Below are 27,117 nucleotides of genomic sequence, written 5' to 3'. Positions count from 1 at the left end.
TGGGGGCAAGGTGAAAGATGTGGCAGTTTTCAGCTGGATTGGGTGCTGGACTGGATGTCCTTGCTCTCACTGCTACCAATGCCAGCACAGGGGGGGCATTGGGCTGGGCCAGTCCCCATTTATATCACTGGAGGCTTCTGTGTGACCCATGCTTCTTCATTGCTGGTGATTTGGGGGTTTTACCTCCTCTCCTCCTTCCTCTCCTCCTTCCTCTCCTCCTTCCTCTCCTCCTTCCTCTCCTCCTTCCTCTCCTCCTTCCTCTCCTCCTTCCTCTCCTCGATGAATGTATTGAGAGTCATGCTTATGTTCACATTATTTGAGAGGGAGCTCAGGCATCAATGCTCCTCTCCCAAGCTTGGGTGAGCAAAGAGTTTCTTCCCCCTCTCTGTGCAGACTTAGTTGCCATGTTAGGTCCCCAAAATACTACAAAATCACTGTTGGTGAAAATCAGTGTGAGTTCTTCTGTGCCAAGAGGGGTGGCAGCGATCTCCATACAGCCTGTGTTGCATTTGAGGTTAACAAGCAAAAACCAGGAGATCAACAAGGGAAGCCAGAGGCATCTGAACAGTCAGCGGGCTATGAGATAACCAGTGTTTAAAGCTGCCCTGCAGCTGATGAAATGCAGTTGCCAACCAATGCATCTGCCTTAACAACAGACACAAATGTAGGTCTTCAAACCCATCTCTGTCAAGCCATTGGCAATGAAGTTGAGGACGGTGTGTAATTTTGGGTGAGGAGTGGCTTGGAGGAGGGTTGCAGTGGCATCTGGAGTATGCATCTGGTGTTGTACAAGCACCTTTCGGCATCTAACAGGTACCTAGGGGAAATACTGTGTGACTAGTCTGGTAGATTTAATACAAAGAAAGTGGCAAAGTTGTACTGGTGTTTATCTTTCTTTGACTAGCAACACATGAAGTATGCTTTGGTGCTGTAACACCACGAGATGGGAGGGTGTTGTCATTGTTATTAAGCTAATGACATATAAAGGGGTATTAAAAAGCAGCGGCCATCATCTGCTACATCAGTTGTGCTGCTCATTGAAACGTAAGGACCAATGTAACTGAAAATGGAGGAGGAGCTCCTCATGGTCTGAATTTCTCACTGTAAGAGCATCTCTGTGTCCTCTGATTGTGGATGGAGCCGAGGGAGCACCCATGGGTGCAGGAGACAGATGTTTTGTTTCTTCTCTCTTGTCTGTGCAGCAAGTTCAGCACACCCTGAAATGCAGACTTTATTTTTTCTTAGCATTTTGAAGGTGTACCCTATCTTACACCAAATCTTCTAAAATTCTAGTTTAGACAAAGCCTGAGGGGATTTAGGTTTGCATATTTTCCTAAGAGGATTATGCTTCACACTTAATTGCTCTATAAATTGTTTGAGCACTTTTAAATTATTTTCCCAGTACACAAAAAGCCGCATACACATTTGAACTGTCCTGAAATGTGTTGTCTGGAGGTTAGTGATAGAAATTTGGTGTTTGAATTAATAGTAAACTGAATCACTGAACCTCAGGGTTATTTTGAACTGAAAAACATTTTGGTAACCAGATTTGCAGCACGGCTGCAGGAACAGTTGTAGCAGCACAACTGGAGAGAGTAGCAAATTGCAAGATGGATTAGCAACTGCTTACACTGGCATCAGAGAAAACAATTTATTGTGAAAATACAGCCCAATGAGCACCCTTCCAAGCATGAGCATGATCATAACACACTGAGATTTGGGAAACTCTTTACACACAAGGGAGTAAGGCAGCTTAGTGGGAAGAACATTGGGGAAAAAATTGTGGTAGTCTATGAGGACTTCTGTAATTTACGTTCACACTCATAAAATCACTGGTGAGGCACTGTACACCTCAGCAATGGCCCCTAGGAGTGGTGATGGGTGCTGACACTCCCCATGCTATCCGGATGCTGTGGCACGATGCCTTCTCCCCACTGGTTGTCACAGCTGATTAATGCCCACCAACGGGGTTGTTTTGATGATTGCCAGCTTCATCTTTCATTATGTGCCTGCAGTTGGGCTTTATCTTACACATTTGTATTTTTTCTGTATTTATGGTTGGTTTTGGAGGGCTGGGTGCAGCTCTTCATTTTGTGCTGCTGTTGGGGTGTTTAGAGGCTGTGCAGCAGCAATTGCTGCCAAAACCAAGCCGGTGCCAGGGCTTCTTCTCTACTAGGACAATCAGAGAACTTGAAATGCTAAGATTTCCTTATTTTATTTCACTGAAGGTGGAGGAGAGATCTGTTTCAACCATAGAAAACTGGTTTAAAACATGAGTAAACTCATCTGTGCTGAGCTCCCTTTTAAACTGCTAGTTTGTACCCAGTGGTGCTGGCTCCATCATCTTTCATCTCTCTTCAGCCACTCCTCACAGGAGGGATGAGGTGGACGTCACTGAGAGACGAGTGGCATTTATTTGGTAAAGAGGGCAAGGGGCAGAGAGAAACATCCGCTGCAGCAGTGTGAAAGATGGGCAGTCTCTGTAGATCTGCATTATTTTATCAAAGAACTGTACTTTTAGCATTGCAAGCTGTACCGCAGCGAATGTGGGACTGGTGTTAGGCGGGTGTTAAACCCTTGAAAGAAGGAGAACCTGAAAGCACAAACTGAGGCGGAGCTGTTGAGAAGTTTCAACTTCTGTTTTGCTATAGAAGCTTGTATGGAGTAAGTTTGCTTCTGGTTGGAACCAAATTGATTGAGTAAAATAAGCAGAATCAAACAAAATTGATTAATATCCAAAGTTATGGCTCGGCTGGTGAACGGTGATTTGTGAGCTTTACTAAACAACAACTCTGAGGACTTTCTTATATCCAGTACCTCATGGTGATGTTTTGTGTTCTGTTTTCCCTGCAGACGTCGGCTGATCTCACAGCGATCTTCTCTGGAGACTCTGGAGGACATCGAGGAAAATGCCCCACTGCGGAGGTCATTTTATTTACTCTCTCTCTAGTTACTGGTCTGTAAGGTGCATACACAGACAGACTTGTCCCTGCACGTGTTGGAAAATAGCTGCGTGTTCATAGCACGTAAAGGTATTAAAACCTCATTCACCCTGCAAGGTGGTAGATGACATGAACTACACGCTCCCAGGTGTTAGGTTATTAAATAAAAAGTCAATATTTAAATAAAATGGCAGGAAATAGAAAACCAAATTTGATTAACAGAGAGCTTTAGTTGTTACTAACAGGAATGACTAGCCTCTAATGTAGTACGTTTAAAAATAAGCACAGCTGGTTGAATGAAGTAAGCTTTTGAAGGCTAGTATTTTTAGTAATCTTATATTTGATGGATTTTTATTATTTGTTCTCTCAGCACACACGGTCTTATTTTGGTAACCAGCGTTGCTGTCTTTGTGTGTAGACTGGTACATTTGTGACTGCTACCTCACTAATAAATCTGCTCCCATCCTTGTTGTATCAGCAGCTTCAGTGCGGTTTTATTTCTGCATCCAGGAGGCCACAGCTTCTCTGGGGACCGCAGTAATTAGTCACTAGGCAATCCTCTGGGGTGATGGAAAATGGAGCAACTGCTGAACAGTTCAGAAAGAGGCTGATCAGTAACCTGACCAGTGCATGGTGTGCTCCCAGGTCAGCTGTTCAGCAAGGCAGCAGCTTAATTTTGAATGTCTCTTTTATCTTGGGACCTGTAATTCACCTGTTTTATATTGATGTTTAGCCTATAGCCTTGTTTATCCACATGCAGATTGGCTGTCTCTCCCCACCTTGAAGCAAAAACTTAATAGCAGAGACTATACTGGCCTATTACCAAGGCTCGATTATTTTTACCAAGCTTACTGTTGAATACTTACCAGCATGTTGTGAAGCGTTCACATAAATGATTCAAACTCATATAATTGGCAAAAGATATAAACAAAGTATGGCTTGTGAGGCAGTATTTTTACTTGCTAATTTGCAGAGTTATTGATAGAACTTCTCTCTCGGTGATATTTTCCCGTGAAGAAGCTAACAAGGTTAATTGCAACCAGAGGGCGAGAGAATCTTGAGGGTTTTACTAACAGGAGTAAGCAGAAATGGCAAAGTGATGAGGTCCCCTGCTTCAGGGTGTGCCCATACAGAGGGACGGTGGTTGGGTACAGTGATGAGAAGTGGGGGTGCTTTCAGTCCAGCAAAGGTACTTGTTGGGGTTGGGAAGCTGCTGAACTCTGCCTATGCATAGGAGAGGATGGGAAAAATGGGTTAGGGAGGCTCAGTGCAGAGGAACTGTGCTGGTCCTGTGTGCTGGCGGAGGATGCTTGTCCCTTGCTCCCACGGAGGATGCAGCAGCTGCGGTGCAGCAGCCCTGGCCACACAGCCAGCGCAGGATTTATCTCTGGTACCTGCACACCGTGCTTTGCCTTGCAATGAAACAGCGCTGAGATGAAGCAGAGAAAGCTTTCACATGTGTTGTGGTTTCGGCTGATTAAAAAAGAGCAGAGCTGGAAGGGGTGTGGGGGATATTTCTGTTTGTCTCATCTCTCCTCCCTCTGGCAATTTCTTTCTCTGACTGCAATTTTAAAAGTGCGTTCAGATGTAAGATATAGAAGTAAGGATTAATGTTTTGAAGAAGGATTTTTTCCACCCTGAGGTAATTTATTTTCCTTTCAGTTGTTTTGTATGCTGTTAGGAATGTGAAAAGTAATATTTAGAGTTAAAAGCAAATAGGAATTACTCTTGCAAAGGAGGGATTTTCAGTCTTTCTAAAATTAAAACAAGAAAGAATTGTCATCAATAGCTGAGGAGGATACAAAAGCGTGGGTGTTGGTGTGAGAGGAAAAATCACATACTTACCAGGTTTTGTTTTAGTTTAATTTTTTTTTCCTCTCTGAAAGCTTGTGCTAAGCTGCAACAGTAGATTACAGGAAGTTTTATTTTGCTGAGATTTTTTAAATGATGTGGTTTTTTGCATGAAGGGAGGGGTGGTGGTGCCTTTTCTTATTATTATTTTAAATATTTTTTTTAATTGAGCTGTCACATTTCCAGACTTATTGTCTTTATTGTTCTTGCTGATTCCCAACACAAGGTGACTTGAATCATTTGTCTCGTCTTTCCTTCCTGCCTTTGTATAGACTTCTTGGCTGTACAGCAGGGAACTGAGTACTTTTATTTCTCCCCCCCCCAAACTGATTTATTTTTCAGATGTCGGACACTCTCAGGATCACCTAGACCAAAGAACTTTAAGAAGGTCCATTTTATCAAGAACATGCGGCAGCACGATACCAGAAACGGCAGGTACTGTGCATCCAAAGGCTGCTTCTGCAAAGGCAACCCATGGGGTGTGGGGCAAAGGGCAGGGTCAGCATCCCAGTGCAAGAACACAGTGTCCCATTGCCACTTAATCATGTATCACATACGTATTAATGGCCTTTAAAATAGTCTGTGATTGTGCAGGCTGCAGTGCACGCTCGTTCCTTGAGTAAAATATGAGTCAGTGGAAGTGCTAGCCCATGGATTTGTAAGACTTGTGTCCCCATAATACAAATAGCCTGCATAAAATGAAAATCAGAGTAAACTGGGCATAATCTGGTTGCATTTCTTCAAGGGTAGTGGCAGGTACTAAGTGTGAGGGGGGCACATGGCCAAACCTGCCTTGAATAAGTTTAGGCTGAGTGACATTTCAGCATCTATTAGTGGGTGTGAGGGGAGGCAACAAGCTAGCTGGGTTGTCAGGGCTGCCTGTGGCAGGAGGCTTCCTGGACAAGGAACTCAAGAAAACATCTTCAGGGAAAGGTATTAAGGTTACCCAGAGTCTTACAAGATAAATTATACATGTGACAGATCCCGATTGCACTGTTGTGTCCTCTCAGATGCAAAGTGCTGGTTGGTGAATGGGCAGCTGGGGCTGTCTGTGGCAAGGTGAGGAGGGGGATCCTTGTTTTCAGGGCAGACACAGGCAGAGAGACTCCTGGAGGATGTGCGAGGGGTGCAGCGGGGACGTGCACTGCCCAAATTGCAGCCGTAGGCACCGGTGGGACCTATACAGCACTGATCAGAAGGGACTTCCCTTACTGCAAAGGCGCAGTGCCTGTTTTGCTGTTCCCATCAGCAAAATAGGTTCTTCATTGTGATATCATCCAGCTCAGAACTGAAACTAACTCCTCCCTGCTTGTAGACACCTGTTTTTTTCCTATTGACAATTTCCAAGACAATTTTCCTATGTGCCTCATGATTTTATTCTTGTCCTTCTAAACCTGAATAGGTTTGAAATAAGCTACCTGAACAGGTTGCATATAGACTAAACGATCTTGCTGAGAGCTGACCCTTGCACATGCCTGTTCTCATACAGCTGCTGTGGGTGAGAAGTGTGTACGTTCCTGTGCGTGTAGCCTGTGGTTTCCATCAAACGTTGAACCGGGCCAATAGAAATTCCGACATTACATTGAACCATGGGTTTTAGGAATTGAATTCTGGTAGGTGTAAATTGGCTCGAGCAAAATTTTCCTTGCATTTATTCTCACAGGTACCATTAAATGCAGTGAAAGGTAGTAATCAACATAAATATTGCAGAAAAGGTGGCTGTGAGAGACGACAGCTTTTTAGAAACAAACATGCAAAAGTGTTGCCTTAACTGTTGTCTGAGTAGCAGCTGATTATTGTCTTTACAACAAATACATATGGAATCAAACACAGAAAAGCAGCCCTCTAATTTTAGTCTGTTTTATGCATAAATAGATGTATGCTCTGGGAATTTCATACAGCAAAAAATACTTATTCTTAAGGTATTATGCAAATTCCACAGAGAACAAGTAATTTCTGAGATGTGTATATAAAGAACAAGTAATTTCTGAGATGTGTATATAAAGAACAAGTAATTTCTGAGATGTGTATATAAAGTACATGCATAAACTTGTTAGAAATATTACCTGCGAAAAAATGAATAAATATTTGATTTGTAAACTCTATTTTCCATCTTTTGCAAAAAGTATTTTTAGGATATATACAGCCTTTTATCTTAATTCACAGATCAGTCATTATGTCTGATAATATGACTGAGTATTTTTCTTGCTAAGAAAACAGTGAGTAAGCTTCTGCTATTCAACTGGCTTATCTTTATCGGCAGACACAGTTTTTCAGAATATTTCTGTAATCATAATAAAGATCTCTTTAGCTAAAATACAAATACACTAAGAATACAATACACAGTTTTGGAAATGCTTTTGAACCATGCGCCACAGCAATATTAGCTAAAAATAAAATGCAAAGTCAACTCTTTATGTCACCAGCTAAGCCTAGCAGTAAGTAGTCTGAGCACATACCCTGGTTTACCGAGGGGTCTGGATGCTGTTGCAGTCTCTGAAGCATTCTGGATGAGAAAGACCTCAGCAAAGTCAGGTGGATTTGCTTTATGTGTTCATCCTAAAATAGCAGAGTTTTTGAGTACCTAAGACCTTTAAAGCTGGTGACCTCCCTGGCTCCTTGTGATACGGAGGAGCACAGGTATTGCAGTGGATAAAAAATCCTCCTGGGGCTCCTTCTCATGCCTGGGACCTTGTCCCATGCGGCTTGTGCTTGGTCGTGCAGATGCTGAGCCAGGCTGGAGTCAGGCTCTCAGAGCTCTCTCCAAAACCCCTGACCCTTCTGTTACTGCGTGTCAGCCTTTCTCTTAACGTGAGGAACTCAGCTTTGAAAGCATCTACACAGAATATATTTTTGAGTGGTGAATTTGATACTTGGGCTTTCACTGACTTGTGACTGTGAGTGTCACAGCAAAGAAAACCACAGTATGGATGATAGCCTGGGGCTCGTTCTTCTGCTATGGGCCCTTATTTGTGGCTCTTAGCCTGTAAGTGAGGTGTCTTTGTCCTGTGGCACTGAGAGCTCTTCCCCTCTCAGCCCTGGGGATGACACACGTTGAGCAACGGTGCTCTGGGTCCAGCCTTTGGCAGCCCAGCAGCAAGGCAGGACAGGCTGTGGTTAAAACAAGAGTTCAGCTATTTCAGGACAGAGAAAAACCACCTATAGACAGACCGCAGCTTATCAGCCAGTCCTTGTGCAGCTTCCTGTTGATGGTTTTGTGCACTGGTTAAACCGGTTTCTTTGGATTTGTAGGACATAGCTTATTAAAGGAGCTGGAAAATGAGGTTTCCTAGACTGTATTATCAAAGCAGTCTTCTAAAGTAACACAAAATAAATTTTCCTATTAAAAGACAAAGACAAGCCAACCCTGACATGCAAATTGGCACAGATAGCCACCAGTGTGTGGTTTCACCAACTTTACTCAGCATTTATTGTTGGTATCCTCCATACACTGTGAAGCAGAAGCTTTCCTATCCAGCAGAAACAGGCCAACAAAACAGCAACCTGAGCCAGTTGAGCAAACAATTCATGGTGAGAACTGGAAAAGAACATTTCTGGAGTCATCCTGTATAGCAGATACAAAAGCAGTAAAACAATGCTCTTCTCCTACCCCCATGCAATCGCTTTCTCATATTTTTATTAGTGTGTATACAGCTCCATACCAAGGCCAAACAGCATCCGTAGGGTATGAAAGGTCTGGTTTGCTGCCCTTTTATTTCTGGAAATGCACACACAGGCACTCTATTTGCAGTGTCCTCACTGTTCATTATTACTCTCAGCCACCTTCCAACAGCTCCAACTTGAGTCTGGGAGATTCTAAAATGATGTCTGCCACCCAAACGGCATCCATGGTTTGTGTGTTCACCTCTGCGAGCAGGGCAGCAAAGCCCTGTTAGTCAAACTTCATCAGTCAGGTGTGAAAGAAGAGGCTACAATGTTCTGCACATGTATGGTATATATGATGTATATCACATTGTCTTTTGGTGCAACTCAATCAAACCTAGACAGACACTAAAGAAAACAGACATTCTTCTTCTTCAAGTCAAGCAAATTACTGATTCTGTTAAGAGCCTTGTGCTCAATAATTTTTTGTAGTTTTATAGCATACACTCATTAAAGAAATTGGAGGATTAACTTTTTTACAGTCTTAGACAGTTGCACATTGTCAGAGCTTTCTTGCAAAATAATGGTTGCTCTGAACCACAGTAATTAGTACAACTTCTTGGTGAAATGTGAGAATTAGAGAGTGAAGACCTTTCCATGCAGTAATCTTAAACATGTTGAGGTGGCACAATGGAAGTCAGGGCACGTAAAGTCAAGCTGCTTCTGATGTACAGAGATAGTCATACAGAGCTGCACAGAGTCAGAGATGCTCCTTGTTGTAGAGTTGAAATCCAGGAATATGCTTTTCTCCTATAAACAGTAATTCCGTTTTCTTGAACAGCAGCCAGCTTCCATACACCTTCTTCTCCAAAGTGTACTTTATGACATGTTTCTGGACTCTCTGCTCCGGCAAACCATTGCTGGCCCTCAGAATATTTTTGTTTTCCATGCATATCATCAGACTGCTAAATAAAATAACTTTTTATCCCTCCACGATGAGCTTCTGACTGCTGCCTTCCCTGCTTCCTTTCCAGTCCAGCTCCTAAGGCTGTTTTGCACCAGCCCCTCCAGCAGCTCTGCAGATGTGGTTTTGTGGAATCCTTGTGGTGGAGGCCATGGGCTTCTCTCCTGCTCTGCTTGGGAAATCTTTATGTAGAGAGGATCTCCCAGTTTATGGAAAGGCAATACTTGGGTCCCAAGGGAAGGAAATCTGAAACAAACCTAGATGCTGGGCTGCTGTTTTTTATTTCCTTTCTGGTCTGATTCCTTCTGATACACACACAGCAAGTTTTCTGTGGTAACTTCCCACTGTTGTCTTTGCTTGTGGACACAGAAGCACCAATTTGTTTTTCTTTTAAGTAATAAAAGTTGTTTTGGGTTTTTTTAGGGAGGTGTAGGGCATTGGTGGAAAAGCTATATTTCCAGAAGCAACCAGAGGGAGTGGGGGTAATATGCTTAGTGGGTACTGTGGTTTTCCAAATTCAAAGATGCTTTCTGATGTCAGCCTCAAAGTCCGTGCCAAGTTTCATACATCAGCAAACAAGGCTTCCAGTGAAGAAGCAAGCTGTTGTGAGTAGCAACCATTCAGCAATAAGCAGTGGCAAGCACAAAATTAATCATAGGCCTGGGCTTTTTTTTGCTTGTGGACTGCCTTTCCCAAATGTGAAAAAAATATTCCTCTCTGTTTTTCAATATAGCAATGCATCATGAGACCATCTTATAGGATCTGAGGTATTTACCATGGGTAAGGGGTGTTACAGTATTCAGGCAAACAATGAAATCATACCTCTGCTGCAGGAGAACTTCCTAATGCTGTATGCATGTTTATTATTAGAAACCCTCCTTTACTGAAAGGTAAATACCACTTTGCTTTTAAACATGCTTTTAAGGAGGAAAATAGGGTTGCTATAAAAGAATGGTCCAGGAGAAGGCAAACTGATCATTCTGCATTTTTCCAGGCATTGCACGCAGCAGCTCTCTTGGGGATCTAAACCTTTTCCAGGAAGGATGACTAAGCTGGTCCCTTAAGGAAATAGTGTTTTAATAGCAGCAAAACTGGTACGAGATTTGTAAGTGCATATGGTGGTGCATATTTTCAGACAATAAAGAACAAAATAGCTTGCTAGGGTTTGTTGTCCAACTTCGACCAGTGCAGGACAAAGGATGAAAAATTTGTGTGAAATCCTCACATACAGGTCTGTAGCGCAAAACATCAGAAAAATAAATGTTGGAGAGCAGAGCAAGGAAGTGCAGTAGCCCTGACAACCAACCTAGCAGTAGGTCCTAGCATTTGGACCACAAGTGGAGATTTTTAGAAAGGTAAAACATCAGTAAATTCCAACACTGATCACATTAGAAGATGGCACAAATTGCTGTCACTGTGTCTTAGAGGAATTTGAGGGCATGCAGCCTGTTGGTCAGCTTTAGAGGGAAGAAAGGGTCTTCTCAGTGTACATTATACAATTATGCAATTGTCATTGCCCTGAAGGTAATAAGGAAAGAGGGTATATTTATAAACAGTCAGTTACTTATTGGCATTTTATATCTTACATCTTAATCAAGCTTCTCTTGGCTTCTTGTCAACCTGCATCTCCCCAAACTATAGTTATATAGGTATTGGCAGTCTACACAGTGTTATAGAAGGAGGGTCTTGACTTCAAGATTTGGTATTGATGTTGCTTAATGATTTGTCAGACCTTAATGGCTAAAGGTAATAGCGTGGCTGTAAAGCAGATAAGTTGCTCTAAGTGATTTGATTTTAGGCCACACAGTGACTTTGCAAATGATGCGGAGATTTGGAGACTGGTTAAAAATACAAGGCATTTGCTGTAAGAGTGGCCTGGATTCTGAGATAAGCTCTGCACAGGCAGATAATGCATGCTTTCATTTAGCCAAATCTTGAGCTGCTTGCCTGACAGTTAGTAATGACTGAGACAGACGTGCTGGAGGAGAAGGGACAAGGAGCTGTGGGATCAGTCATGCCTGAGTGTCAATTTAACATCATAACCAGAAGGGCTGATGTGATTTCTGAGTGCAGAGGCTGGTGGTTGTCAGGGCTAGACACTGATCTTAAAGGTAAGACTGAAAGATATGATGTTTGTATCTGCCATCTCTGCAACCATTGAGGCCAGTGATACTGCCTAGAGACCAAGAAGGGTGATGAAGAAAAACTGGAGAAGACTCAAGGAGGAATCTGGAAAACAGTGAAAGGATCTGAATGTTTATGATAGTAGCAAACTTTGACCTCATCCATGAATCAGGCTATTTCAGGAACGGGAAGCTGAAAATCAAGGGAGTCCTCTGGTTTAGCAGAGAAAGGTCAGGACCCACAGCAGGAAGTTCTTGTCAGATAAGTGCAGACTCCAAGTCAGCCATAGAGTTGTGGTGGGTACCACCTGGGTTGGTGCTGGATTTGTCTGCTTAGTTTCAGCTGTAGCAGTGAGTGGTCAGAACAGCTCCTTGCCTCTCTGGGTGGACTCCTTTCACCAGAAAAATACCTGTCCTGGATTCCAAATAGTGTATTCAAGATAGTCTCCTGAGAAAGCCTCTAGAGGGGATGGAACTCCACGACTCATTTGCTCATTTGTGTAAGGTATGGTCAGGCTTCAGCACTTCTGTAAAGTCTCAATAGCATGATACTCTACCTGTGAGATAAAAAAGAAGAGTTTTATGATTACGAATTCCTCAACGGTGACGTCTGTTGCTTTGCTTATTGTGGTGGGATTTTTAAATTTTAGTCTTTGATTTCTTTTATTTTCTTTTATATTTTAGAATAGTCCTTATCAGCAGCAGAAGATCCTTCTGTAGCATATTTTCAGTGCTGCCATATCGTGACTGTACCCAAGTCGGGTATGTATATTTATACATGTACTACATAGTCTTTCTGGGCCTGCATGTAGACCTGATAATGGGCAACAGCATGATGGAGGCTAATGCTTTTGCATATCTGCTCTGAGAAGAGATAAATGCATTTAGATATATTTGCCTTGTGGAACATGAACCGGTTCAAACTGCAGCTCTCACTCCCCAGTTTATTCATGCGTGTTGTGGTATCTTCGATTATTAAACTGGAGAAATCTACTCCCCTGAAATCAATGTTCTTGAAAAATGCACTGTTTTTATTGTTTCTTCTGACTTCACTCATCTTTGACAAAACAACTGTCCTAGACAGCGCAACTTTAACTTTGTAAGTGGTCTTAGCTTTCTCATTCTTCCACACAAACATGGTGCTACTGTATCTAGATTTCCAGAACTACAGGGAAATAATTGGATTTAAACATAATGCCTTTTTGTTGTACATTTTGCCATTGATCAGATCACTTGGTCAGTGAAAACAGATAATTTTGGCCATAATACTATACAGATTCTCACCTGGTGCAAGCAGTGTCCATGGAGCTGCCTTGCATCTCTCAACGTGCTGAGACACTAGATCTCTGGTAGAAAAGTTTATTTGGGTTGAAGCAGTTCTCCAAAGACTGAGAAAGCTTTTTGCTCTTGCACTGAAACTGCAGAAGTGGAAGAAACTGGATTTGGGTAGGAGGTTTTGGCTGGCAAGCTCTGGGGCATGGCTTGCTGCGCCTTTAGAGGCGCAATGCAAGTCTGGGAAGGGCAGTGCTGGTCGGTGGCAGCTCCATGCCCGTGGGGCATAAGAGTAAAGCATGGCCACCATGGCCACTCATCAGAGAGCTGAGAGTTGCCTGCAGTTGGGGTCAGCTCGAAATCTGGGGAGAATACTCAGCTGATATATGGGAGCATCTGAAAGAACCACAAATCATCTAGAGTCAAATTCATCCAGTGCAAAAAGGATGAATTTGGCTCATATTTTTCAGCCATCTATTCAGTTCTGGAGAATGGCTTGCCACAAGCTGCTCATGCATCAGTAATTCAAAACAAAGGGAGATTGTTTTTAATGCACAAAGGAAAGGAGGCACCTTTGTAGAAGAGTTGACTTGCTGTTGTTGTACTTACAGTACATTTTTTCCCTTAATTAAAGAGGGATGACACATCAGGCAAATTCTTGACAGACTGGCAGCTTTGTTCGTTCTTCTTGGGTACACTGTCATTCATTTATGGTCATTGCCCTGTGGAAATTGCCTTTTTATTGAAAATTGAACATATTTTAGAATGCTGATGACTGGTTATACCTCCTAAATTACAGCAGTAATGAGCCCAGCTGCAAACCTAAATATTATTTCAGCATGTAATGTCTTGTGCCATGCTTACGCAGCAAAAAGGGCATGGGATGAGAAAGTAGAAAGTGCCAGTACTAAACAATCCGGCCCTGTTCCCTTTGCCAAAAAGCCAAGATTAAGAAAAAAGGATGCCGTCTGTCTTTCTTCCAGAGCTTCAGAGGAAGAGAGAAACAATTCAGTGGCACCTCCTTCCAGGAACAGCTGGTGCAAAGAACAGATGAGGCAATACAGCATAAACTGTAGCCACTCTGTTCAGGCTGCACAGTGTTTGCTTACTTCATTGCACGTTTTGGATGTGTGGTAGGAGGGAGGAGAGGCACTGGTACGTTTTTGAAGTACTGTAGTGACAGCACCCATTAGCTTTGCTTTCTCTGAATCTCTGGATTGCTGATGTCTGTCCCCAGGTGAGATGTCCTAACTGGTTTATGTTCTGCAAACGTTAGTGAAGGGTTTAGGAAGAGAAACAAATGGTTGCAGGGAGCCTTGGGCACATCTGCAATTAGACTGGAGAAAGCCCTGGCATGACATGCGTGCAGAGAAAACTGCTCCATGGGAGAGGAGCGTATGGCAAAGCTGCTGCTGCATCTCCACCACTGCTCTGACTCATGGGCGCTGTGGCCAGTGAGGAAATCTCTGGGCACAGCTGGGTTTTGGGCAGGCTGCCAGCCCTTTATGTTGTAGGCGGCACAGAAGTCCTCCACTGTATTGACGCTGGCAACTAAACTGTGCTAACAGATTCACTTAAAAAAAGTGATTTGAAAGGCAGTTCCTGCTGGCACAGCTAAATTCTGCTTGCTCAGCCAGGGTAGATGGGGCACCATCACCCCTTACCAGCGAGGGAAAAGCGGTGTACTCCAGGCTATGGTGGCCCTTCTTGCTTGCTCACTTTCCATGCTGGGATCAAGCTACAACAGCAAGAACCCTCCCCAAGCCCTCCAAAAAACTGTGTTTTTAAGTGGTTGCACACATACAAAGGGAGGTCTGGGGAGTACGGAGAGGAGAGCCATTGAAGTGCATGAGGGGATGAAATTTGACCTAGCCCCTTAGAATATCTTTGCCGAATCCACCTTCCTGGCAGCTGGCGGCTCTCTGAAGTGCGGCTGGCAGCAGGCATTTGAAAGGAAACATACTCCAGAGTGGCGCAGAGGCTGCCAGTGATGGATAGTAGGTTTTAGCCTGCGGTTTCAGAAGGGTCATCTGGTGGTGCTTGCTGGGGCTGAGAAGGAAGGATATAGTGTGCTGGGCAAATCAGTTTCTTTAGTTTTCTTTGTTACACTGAAGAGAAGTGAAAAGTACAGAGGAAAGAGTGGCATGGTGGGGAGAAAAAAGTCATGAACTGAAGTAATCACTAGAATTTTCTGCCCTCAAAATTTTATCCATACCTTGTATCTGATGGAAACCTAGTGCTTTAGCTTATAGTGCTTTTGTGGGAGTGAAAAGGGAGAAAACTAAATTGAAAAAGGTTTTGCGATGTGTTATCTCCTGCTAGAGTCACTGAGAGACAGGTACTTTACGTTAAGATTGGCCACATATTTGCTGGTGGCTTGAAGACACGCACAGCTTCATCTGTTTTCATGGCTGAGAGTAGGGTAATGGGCAGGAGAAGAGCTTGCTTTTCTTTCCCCATATAGACCAGCAGAGCAGCTGTGAGAGCCAACATAGCCAGGGAAAAGCACTGTAGGGAAGGCTGTACTGCAAGTCAGGAGCTGAAAGAGGCACTGAGCATCTTCCCTACTGGCTTCCCTTGGTCCTACTGCCCAAAGTCATCAGACCCTGCATAAGGTTTAGTGGTGGCTAAGGGCAGGGATAAGAGGGTTGCTCTGTACTGAGAGCACTGTAACAGTGTTATTGCCTCTGCTATTAAATTAGCAGATGCACACGCACACACAAACTCTGGTCATCAGTACAGGCTGGTCTGCAGAGGCAGGTAGCACCTACAGGATCCAGCAACACTGATAATGTTGTCTGAATGCTTGGCTTTGATTAAATTTTTATGAAATACCAAGTCATGGTGTGATGCGCAACTTAGAGGTGAGACAATTCAAGGGCCAGTGGTGGTACTGCAGGATCAGTTACGCAGTTGCTACTGTTTTTTTCAATACATTGGAAATCTTCATGGCTAAAGGGTATTCATGGTTTGAATTTTTCCGCCGAAGAAAATCTTGCTCACCTGTGAAACATGCGTGCTGTCACCACACAGATTTTGCGGTGAAGCTTAGAAACAAAACACATGCATGAGGAGATGTGGCAGTGACTACTCAACCTTTTTTTACCGTTGTGGAAGGATACTCATGCTTTATAAAAACTGTTTCTTCTTTCCTTTTTCATCATTCACTGATGTTATATTGGGCTGGCCAAAAAAGTAATTGCGGGAATTTTAATAGATGGACATACTTGTCTTGAAATGTAGCTGACTTTATTTTAAGCCACAAACTCATTGTGTAACTTGACAGCTGACAGTTCAGGCTTGTTTTAGAAAAGGAAAGTGCACGATTTCATTGACGTTTATTTGGCATCGATTTCAAAATGGAAAATCAAAAGGAACATTTTCATCATACTTTGCTGTATTACTTCCAAAAAGGAGAAAGTGCTGTGCAAGATCATAAAATGCTGTGTGTGTGGTGAGGGTGGCTTAAAACTATGGCAGTGTCAGAATTGGTTCGCTAAATTTCGATCCAGAGATTTCGATGCTAGAGATGCACCATGCTCAGGAAGGCCAATCACAGTTGATAACGAGAAGATAAAGGCATTGGTAGACTCCAGTCGGCATTTAATGACACGAAAGATTGCTGATAATCTTAACATATTGAAATTGAGCGTTGTAAACCATTTAAGACAACTTGGATACGTTAGGAAGCTCAATATTTGGGTACCACATGAGCTCAGAGAAATTAATCTCACTGAGCGGGTGCACATCTGTGTTTCTCTCTTGAAATGTGAAGAAAGCGATCCATTTTTGAGACATACAATAACAGGCGATGAAAAATGGATCATCTACAACAGTGAACAGAAAAGATTGTGGAACAAGCGTGATGAACCAGCTCGAAGCACTTCGGAAGCAAATCTTCACCAAAGGAAGGTGATGCTGTCAGTCTGGTGGGATTTCAAAGGTATTGTGCATTTTGCATTGCTTCCAGGGAACCAAGCCATTCATTTGGGTGTGTACTGTTGCTAACTGGGCAAATTAAATGATGCCATCACATAGAAACATCCAGAATTGGTGAATCGCAAACAAGTTGTGTTTCTCCATGATAATGCTAGACCACATTCAGGTTTGGTCACTCAACAGAAATTGCTGCAGCTTGGACAGGATGTGTTACCACATCCACCATATTCGCTAGACCTGGCACCATCAGACCACCATTTGTTTTGTTCTTGAATGGTGAAACTTTCATTGCTGATGAGGATATCAAGTCATTCTTGGAACTTTTTTTTACCAAAGAAGATAAGAACTTTTTTGAGCACAGAATTGTGAAGTCGCCTGAAAGATGGCAAAAGGTAATGAAACAAAATGGACAATATATTGCCTAATACAGTTTTTGTTTCCCATAAAAAATTTGCCTTTCATTTACCCAGAAAAAAACCACAATTATTATTTGGCCAACCCAATACTACAGATCATGTTGAGACCACAGTATTCCTTAATAATACTTACAAATTTGAAGCACCCTAAATAATGTTATGCTAATACTATTCTTCAAGTTCCTCTTTCTTTAAATAGTATACTCCGAAAGATGGAAAAGCTACTTTGTGAAGGGTATTGAAAGTCAATTTCTGGCTCAGCATCCATTGTATGTCTCCCTTGCAGGAGATGAGAATTAATCCCCTTCTAATTCTGCAGATTAGCAGAAAACAGGAGGTAATGGCTGCTATCAGAGGTGCACCTTGTGCAGCCTCTGAGCCACTGTGGCACACACAGCCTTTGCCAAAGGTTGTCCCAGTGGAAGCTCACAGCAAGGCGAGTTGAGCTTTGGTGTTGTTCCTCCTCCAGGACAGGGGGAAATGCCTCAGGTCACCAGCAGATAGCTGCCCCACCACACACACACTCAGCACAGGCACATGGACACACGTGCTGACCTGCTCTAGGCCCTCAAAAGGGATTCATTTTATGGCAGACCAAAGTGGAGCTTTTTTGCAGGTAGATTAAACAAGACTTGAAAGAGTTATTAATTTGGAGCTGGGCTCCAGATGGTTTGAGCTGAGCAGGATTTCAGCCCTTTGAGCTAGGGATCAGACACAGCACATATTTACCATTTAGCCGTTAGGTCGTGCTCTGGGTGCTAGGGTCACTGCACGTGTTCCCAGAGAGAAACCTTTACAGCCAGGCTCTCCCTTGCACCCCAGCACGGTTGTGCAAATGTGCTCTGCAGACCCTCAGCGTGACCCCAGCTATGATGGAGTAGGACCAGGTTCTGCTCTGCCTCCAGGTAGCTACCCTGGGAAGGCAAATTCCCTAGGCAGGGGAAGAAGGGAACCCATTCTCCATTGCTTACCTGCTCTTGGAACTTCTCTAGGCACCACTTCTTCAGCTTCGAAGGTGATGAATGGTACAACTCTGACAGCCTTCCTGGATGTTGTTGGAGTTGTTCCATGTGGCCTGCAGGACATGGTGGCCTGCAGAAAGGCTCTGCATAAGCTTGGAGCCAACTGAGAGCAATCCAGTTCTCACCAGTATTTTAAGGTGCCTAAGCATTTCCAGAAAACTTGATGGCAATGTATGTCTGTCACTCTAAGGGGTGTCACAAAGAAGGAAGAAGGTATCATATTGTCTTTCCCTCCAGGAAAAAAAAGGTAGTGCAGTTAATTGGGTTTATAGTTCTGTTGTGTTGTGTTTTTTTTTCCTTGAGACGCATCGTTATGTTTCATAATTTAAATACATGTTTTTGAAAAGGGGCTTTTTAGGCTTGTTAATGGCAAAAACGTTCACAGATTCTAGTGATACTTTATTTTGTGTTGTTCTAAGAACCTTTTAAGAGCTTCCAAGTTCCTGTGAAGTCCTGCTCAGAAGATTAATTTAGAGGACCTGGAGGAGGAGGAGAGCTGGCAGTGTCACGCAGATGTGGCACTGCAACATGGCCGGTCTTACATTGGATTCAGATCCTGGGCTCACAGTGGCTGACTGGTATAAGGACTGGAGGTGATGAGCTGCAGGACAGAAAAATCCAGAGCATCAGAATACTGTGTGTCCTTATAAAACTGTTCAGTTCACCTCATCTGTTATTCTTTGTGGCAGTGAATTCATTAAGTGGTTAGAAACTTACTTGCAGTAGGCATCGCTGCTGAATATTGCTGTCTTGACAAGAATATAGGTATTTATCTGACTAAACTTGCCTCCAGTTAAGGGAAATAATATAAGTAATCAAATGGATTTAAGCCCAGGAAACAGACCATTCTTTTAAAGTAAAGCAGCAAGTCATTAGAGAAAAAGAATTTTTATTCTTCTCAGAAATGCTACAAACCAGCTTCATCCAGTTTCTAAAGATAAAGCACTGCTGAATTTAACTTTGAATTTAACTAAGTGCTGGCCAGAATGCTAATGAGCGCAATGATGCTGCAAGCAAGACGTTTCCAATACCATCATCCCAAATAACATGTAGCCACAACGATCAATGAGTCCATAGGCCAGGCATTCCCAATGGCCTTCGTTATCTCAACTCTGTAATCTTTGTTCATTTAAAATGAGTAAGAAAGTCACATGCAAAATGAGGCAAAAAGAAGCATTTAGGTAAGGTCTTGCACGCTGCACCCCTGCTGTCAGTTATTTGGCAGGTCAAGTAACAAGCATTGCAGTGAGTGTGGAAAATGGGACTATTTACAGGAGAAATTGCCATAGGGATGGTAGCAATAAGCACACAGTGAAGTGGGGTACTCTGTTACGTCCTTCAGATTTGTTACCCAGTTCCTTGCTATTCTTCCCCAACAGATTTTGTGTGCGGTTTTCAGGCGGTTTTCATAATCAGTCTTGAGTGCTTTTCCTGAACGTTTACCATTCCATAGGCTTGGGGAATAATAGCTATCTGGTTTTAGCCAATAACAGGGAAACTGAAATATCCCTGCTTTTCTTTACCATTGCCCACTTCCCTTGCTTCTCCCAAGTTGAACTAAATCCAATAGCAAGTGCATATCAGCTTTACAGAAAGACACAAAAATCTGGGGTTTTCCTCACGCCAGGATATTTCAAAAATAATAATCCCATGCATGAATTTTATAGAGTCACCGTTGCTTGTTTTTGTGAGTTGCCCTGTACCATTAGACTGAAATCAAGCAGTGAATCCCCAAAAGCTAATAGGTTTAAATTTTGAACTTTTACTCTGCGTTGGGCTAAACATCAGGACAAGAGCTGATGTGCTGACACCTGAATACGTTTGGAGAGAGAAAAAGGATACTGGCCCATTAAAGCCACTTTTCCAGGAGTTTCTCCACCTCCTCTCCCTGTAAATTGCTGCTGGAGTTGTTGTTTTAGCAACATTAATGGCAATTAGGATCTGAAAGCTCTGGATCAATTAAAGCAGACAGTCTTGGTGGAGGAGATGTGCTGCAGGGCTGGCTGGCAGTGCACCTCTTCCAAAGCTGTCATTGTCCTTGTGCCTGTAAACAGAGATGATAAGTAGAGAGTATTTGCAGTGACAGTAAGAGCAGAAGCTTTTCTTGATGGCTTATGAACTGCCTTTGCTTTTAGAATAAATCTTAACAGTCAGGAGTCACTAAGCATAAGATACAGACACAGAAGGCTTACATCTCTAAATAACAGTTATCAGATCCCTTTTTGCAAGAAGCCGAAGGCTTTTTCATGTGTCTAGAAATGTATTTAATAATTAATGGACTCCTGAATTATTCACAGGTTAAAGTGTTCAACTGTTGCTGTCATTTAAAGAGCAAGTGCCCAGCAGGGGTCTTGCATGGGGCTTTATGGATCACGTCAAAGCATAATGTTTGATTCATTAAAGAAATGTTATACTTCTGAAAGTAATAGCATCCAATTTATATTCTGATGATCCCGGCCTGACTAATAAAAGACATGGTGAGATTTCCTCTTTTGATTCTTATCTACCTATTTTTCACCATCCCACCTAAAATCTGGGATCCCAAGTCACCTGGTACTGTTCCAAGAAAATCTGTGAACTCTTATTAGGTGGAGAAACTTTCATTTTATTCTGCAGTCCTGGGTAACTAAAACAATGTGCTTAGTTTTGAGTCTAGTTTATAACACTGCTCAGCTTTCTGGAAATGGTATGCATGAACAGAATATTTAGAGCTTGACATTGATGTAAATCAGGGTAACTCCCCAAACTTTGTCAGAAACTGGCATCTAGTTTTTTTGTCTCCTGTCATCACTCTCTCTTCTCATTTCCTCAAGCTCAAATAAAGTGAAAGTAGTAAATTTAAGTTCCCATTATTTATTTTTGCTTTTTGGTGTCAGTTCGAATCCCTTGAAAACTTTGTTAAAAAGCACTTTTGGAAAATAAAACTGAGGAAAATTTAAAAGTGAGGAAAAGGAGGAAGGAAGTTTTCTTGACTTAAAAGCCTCTTTGGAAAGGACTGTCTTTTCTGCTCTGCATTTTGTGAGCACCTTTCACTGTTGGATATTGGTTTGTGCAGTTCCTTAGTGCCATTGGTAATCTAAATAACTTAAACACAGTGAAAGCTTGGTTTTTCTTTTATACAAAGTGCCTATCCTTCATGTGCTCCTGTCTCACAGGGCCTGTTGGCCATGGTTCCACCAAGGGCTGGTGTCCTGAAGAACTTGGTGGTGGTGGTTAGCAGCGCTGGCGTGGTGACTGTACCCAGACAACCATCCTGACTGTTCCCCAGGCACAATTGACCCCTTTGGAGAGGGCAAACTGGGGCACCCCCCAGGTCTTTCCTAATTGCTTTGGGATTTTGGGGGTGTAGGCAGGAAGCAGCTGTGCTGGGGCTCCCCCAGCAGTAGGGTGGCAGCCCCTGGGCTTGCTGTCCCAGCAGGAGCTTTGCTGGGGCATTTGTGAACTTGTCTGTAAGAGAAGGGAGGGGAAAAAAATCAAGGCTTGTCCTGCAAAAACTTGACTAGCTTGGTGTTGAGTGTAGTGATAGGAAACTCAGAAAGGATTTGGTATAGTTGCATAGGAATTTCTTATTAGGTAGTAACTGAGATTTTTTTACCTGAGAGAGAAGGATATGTATAAGCTAGGATGAGCCTTTCCATTTATATGTCGATGTTGATAAGAACATATGTACATATATGAACATACATATAATGTATGAATTATACATACACATAACGTAGATGTATATACATATAAGAACATACATATACATATATGTATAAGTTGATAAGAAACTACACATTGGTTAGTACTGATTTTCCTCAAGAGAGGGAGTTTAATTCTCTGTTTTATGGACAGATTTCTCTCCAAACAGTAATATTTTATTACTCTGTTTTACAACACAAGCCATTATGTACTACCTAGAAATGCAGAGGAGCAAAAGACCCTAAGTAGCCTGTGCTGCTCAGGATGAAGGATAGTAACTGCAGTGTTGTCCACAGGGTTCTGAAGGTAGAGTTGTCTTTAGAAACATCAGAAAGATGGGGAAAATGGAGGCTTGAATGTCCCTCAGTCTTCAGCTGATATCCAGGGATCATTCCCATGCATGTCCACCCTTGCCTGCTGACCCTGATTCCTGCTCCCAGAGCACTGATTTCCTTTCAGTCCTCGAAGCTGCTCTTTTTCTTTTTAAAGTGGCTGTGCTGACTCTTTGAAGGGTGCCAGATTTTCGTTTGATTAATTACAGAGTTATCTATCCTTGCGTGTTAATTGCATGGAGAAATTTCTTCGTGACTCGTTTTCAAAGTTGTAATGGCATTATTTCTTACTCTGTGTCTATAAGATTTTGAGTGGGAGGAAACTAAACAGTCCTGATAGTATTTCAGGTAATTCAGATTTTTGTTTTCACTTTTGGATTTGGGGGCTTCCTCAAATTGTGTACTTGTTTCTTGGATAAGACCTGCTGAAATAGTTACTATTTGGCATATATCTCCATGTGAAATAGTTCTTTGAAGCATGTTCTGTGCAAGAGCAGAGAGTCTAATCCCATGCCTCTGACAGAGGGTTATTTTTATGTAATTATTTGTCCAGGCACTGAGTAACATGATATCAGGAAACAAGAACGATAATGTGACACTGTGCTAAATGAACCCCGATCAAGAAACTAAGAGGGCTTTGTTGGAATTAGGAACTTGATATAGTCTTTTCCTTTGTCACAAAAATATGTTTTCCAGCAGATAGACATGTTTTTCCAGCAGTAAGGTACATGATTTATGGGGGACTCACCAATAGCTATGTTTCAGAGAAATAAAATGCGTGACAGGTTGGAAAGGGAAGACAAGGAAACAGGGCGTGCAGAGACAAAGTAGGAGACTTTGCCCAGCCCTGCAATTGGGTGAAGAGTCTACAAGGCTTCTCTCTGCCCCAGTGTCAGCATCTCTTCCACACAGATTTTTAAGCACATACTTGCACCTTGGGGAAAATATTGCAAGATAAAAACTCCAGAGTTGCATACAGTCGTCATTTGCAGACCATAAATAGTCTTTGTCACCTTCAGTCACGTTCTGATCGTGAGGCTAAAGCATGGGATACAGCCTGCTTGTGTCAGGCATCTCATTTACCTCCAAGCGTAAGGTGCCAAACGGGTCAGTCCTCCTAAAGTAGATCCCCAAGTTTCCATCCCCAGCTGATGGAGAGCTGGGTTTCTTCTGGTAGCCTCCAGCAGGAGGGTCACTGGGCTCTGGACCACTCGGAGGAGCAGGAACCCAGAAAATCAGTGAAACCAGACATTTTCCTGGGCATTGCATCTCTGTCCGGTGGCGTAGGAGCATGTGGGTATGTACTCCGGGAGCATCCGTCTGCTGGATACGTGGCTGTCAAGTGTTCAAGCTGGATTGTTGGATCTCACCTGAAATTTGTAGGACTCCCAGTTCCCTCCCAGTGCCAAGTTCTGTCAGAAGCACCTAATGATGGGGAACCTTGCTTTGCACCACAGGTGGGGCATGAGGTGCAACCTGGAACACAAGGGGATTTTTCTGCAACTGATTGCTGTAATGTATTTTAGACCACGCGGATGCTGCCTGTAGGAAAAGCTTTCTGGTCTGTGCTTTGCATTGGCATGTTTGGATTTAAGCTGCTATACTGTATTTCACCATTGGGTGGTGAAAGGTAAACAAGGCATGTGTGTGTGTTAACTGCTGTTTCTCCTCTGGTTTCTGCTCCCCAGGGATATGAAGCTGGACGGTGGGCGCCAGTGCCATTCTGCTGGAGTGTGTCTCAAAGAGATAATTGGTCTTGAAGGCGTGGAGCTCGGAGCGGATGGGAAGGTGGGGATGGTTCAGTTCCTACTCTCTTAGATTTTAATAAAGGAAAAAATTGTGTAAGTAGTAACAAGCACAGATACAAAAATAAATTACAACTTGCAGTGTAACACAGTAGTTAAAGCACAGTGTGTGTAAACTGAAGTTTAGGAGGACTGCCCAAGCTGTCAATGCAAACAGCTCTCTTTCCTTGAAAAAATTTGCCTGTGGCAACATCTGAGTTTGTAAAGCATTACTGAATCATGCAGCCTTCCTTTAACAGGAGGTATCACTACAGAGCATATTGCCAGGGGCTTGAAAATAATTTCTGGTGAGAGTTGTAAGCTATAATTCTGTTCACTTTCAGTTTTATTTAATATAATAAATTTTGCTTCACAGTATATTTTTCCTAAAAGCAGGAAGACAGCGGTACAAATCTGATTAGTATTTCAAAACTCAAGAGTGCATTCACTTGAATAGAATAAGCAATTATGAATCTTTAGGGAAAAATATCCATTTTAAACAAATATATAGAGGAGAGACAATTTAAATCATAAATTAAAACATTTTTTACTGAAAGCATGATTACAGTTCCATTTACCCAATCTGCTGTCATTTATGGATTTAAAGGCCCTAGGTCATTGCTGCACATGGTGTGCTCACCTAACCAGGTGTTGGGCCAGACCAGAGGCTGTAAATTCCTGAGGACAATCTGTCTGCTTATAAATAAATGAAAGCTCACATGATTTATTTGATACCTGTTCTGGCCTCCTCGTAAACCAGTCTAGAGTTTTAGTCTCACTATTTTTTCTTCAATATAATGTTGGTTTTGGACAATAAACCTGCGAGAAGCACGGCGTAGTCTATTCCTGGCCAAGGGTGCAAGCAGAGAATTGGTACACTCTAAAAATAATTTTGTCACAAGTTGTTCATTCACACTTAATCCATGTTGGGAAGCAGTAAATGATCTCTCATGACCATTGCTGTATACTGGTAGCTCACTTACTACACTAATAAGACTCTGCCAGACAAAATCCTAAAGCAGAAAAATACCAAAGTGCTTAAGTTTAGCAATGTTCCAATGATTTGCTTCTGGCTGCTCTGTGCTGAGGGACCCATATAGATGATGCTGCTTCAGTAAAGAAGCAGCTGAAACCTGCTACAGAGAAGGGTACCAAATTGACATATTTTTAAATCTGACCCTTGAGTAGGATTTTGTAAATCCAGTGTATTAGAGCTTGTGTGTGTGCGTTTGTTTTGTTGAAGAATTAATGCAAAAGCTTTTTTTTTTTTGCATGGACAAACTGACTGCACTGAAGCAAATGTAGGTGGCTGGTGTTTACTCATCTGTGCCTAACTATTAAATCTAGAAAACCCTCTGCTAATTTGGCTTCCCTTGCTTCCAATTGGGATGCACCAAAGGCATCACACTATGGCTGAGATGGGCTGATAGTAACTGTGTCCATTCTGACTTTTTTTTTAGACGGTTTCTTACACACAGTTCCTATTTCCCACCAATGCTCTGGGAACTCGGAGGAACACAATAGACTCCACCTCATCCTTCTCCCAATTTCGCAATGCAAGCCATCGTAGCCTTTCTTTGGCAAGAGCTAACAGCACCCAGGGAAGCATTGATGCAGGTAACTTCTCAAGAAGCTTGTTTTCATATCCTTGGGTACCCTGCTGATAGGCAGTTATTGCGAGGGATGGACATTATGTCATGCCCCCTTTTATGCTTAAATTAAGAAAAATGTAGTCTCATGGGTGAAACACAGCACGTTCCTTGTTTGTTTAGCAAAGCTGGCTTACAGATGATGGGAAATTAAGTAAACAAGGCTGCTGGTCGTATTGACAGCCCCTGATGGGACTCGGCGTGCCTCCTCCTGTCACCAGCATTGTTTGTTCCTCCTGCATCAGGCTTATCGTTAGGAATTTGCTATGGAAAATTTACAGTGGCGACACGGTAGCCAAGCTGAAGTTGTAAATCATCCCCATGACCTTTATTAGGCTGGAGAGGGCTGTGTTTACAAAACTGGGCACAAAACATAAGCCAAAGCACTATATGCTTAAGATATTTTGGCATCTTAAATGAAACAAATCAAAACATCTGCATAAACAGATGAAAACTGGTTGCCAGGAATAGAAGCCATTGTGGAGCTTCATATAATTTTGCAGTTCTTTAAGCCCTAAATTTGCATTTACCAGGTAATACATAAGCTGTAGGTTGTCTATTATCTTTTCAGATTGCATTACTATTGATATACTTGGAGTTTTCAAGATTTAGAAAAATCTTTCAACTCTTTCTAAAATCTTGCATGAAGATCATCTTGTGCATTGCTTGTGAACTCGTTTGCCACTTCTGTTGATTCCAGAGATTTCTTGATGTATGAATTCCTTTCTTATATTTACCATTGTTTTATAGGTAGCGACCTGGGAGACTTTGTTGAATACGACCCAAATCTTTTAGATGATCCCCAATGGCCATGTGGCAAACATAAGCGGGTTTTAATATTTCCTTCATATATGGTAAGTGATATGCAAAATCAGAAGTAGTACTGTTAAATTTTGGTAACAATATTTCGAAGGTTGAGGTTACATTTTGCCGTATTTTAAGAAGATTATTATTATTAATCTACTAATAACAGCTGTTTGGAATACTTTGTTCTAAATGACAGTTACTAACAGAGACATGTAAAAACAGACTCGCGAAGGTATTACAAAAGTCCATGCTCTTATTACCGGAGTATTTCATAAATGCTTTAGATGAAAGACTTGTTCGAACAATGCCTTCATTCTCTTGCATTCAGAGGAAAATTTATACTTCCTCTAATTGGCATCTGTTACAAAATAAGAGGCATAGCCTATTAGGGTTTTTCTGAAGTCATGAAACTGCACTGTGTTTTGATGCTTATCATTTACTCCTCGGAACAGCGCTTTGGTGCCTAGTAGAGCCTTTGTTTCCCAGGTATTTATCTCACCATGGGATAGTCCTGCCTTTAATTGCAGAAATTACGAGCATAGCCTGTGTATTTTTCACTATATCCAAACCTGTAACAATGGAGACGCATAACCGTTCCTTGATCTGTGCTCTAACTCTCTGGTGTTTTCTGTGGTGAGAGACTTCTGTAGCTTTTTTTGGGTTACACCAAGTCTGTAGACTTGTGTGCTATTTTGGCAGGACTGTTGCAAGATGCAGTATCATCATGTG

The 27,117-nt window shown here is 42.4% G+C and overlaps 1 protein-coding gene across 1 annotated transcript; it reads left to right on the top strand.

The window, feature by feature from the left end:
• Nucleotides 1-2,853: 2,853 nt before the first annotated feature.
• LOC104544627 (CDK5 and ABL1 enzyme substrate 1-like) lies at nucleotides 2,854-26,435 on the top strand (the record flags this gene model as incomplete). Its single annotated transcript, XM_010189553.1, has 6 exons — nucleotides 2,854-2,925; nucleotides 5,136-5,228; nucleotides 12,168-12,245; nucleotides 23,837-23,936; nucleotides 25,393-25,549; nucleotides 26,332-26,435. Coding segments are annotated over 6 exons (604 nt in total), but the record flags the coding sequence as incomplete, so codon positions are not given.
• Between the last annotated feature and the right edge of the window lie 682 nt (nucleotides 26,436-27,117).

The sequence above is a fragment of the Mesitornis unicolor genome, unplaced genomic scaffold (assembly GCF_000695765.1).
Source record: "Mesitornis unicolor isolate BGI_N332 unplaced genomic scaffold, ASM69576v1 scaffold10170, whole genome shotgun sequence".
NCBI classification, from domain to species: domain Eukaryota; kingdom Metazoa; phylum Chordata; class Aves; order Mesitornithiformes; family Mesitornithidae; genus Mesitornis; species Mesitornis unicolor.
Note: the sequence above shows the minus strand (reverse complement) of the source record. Positions and strands in the feature narration are given on the sequence as shown.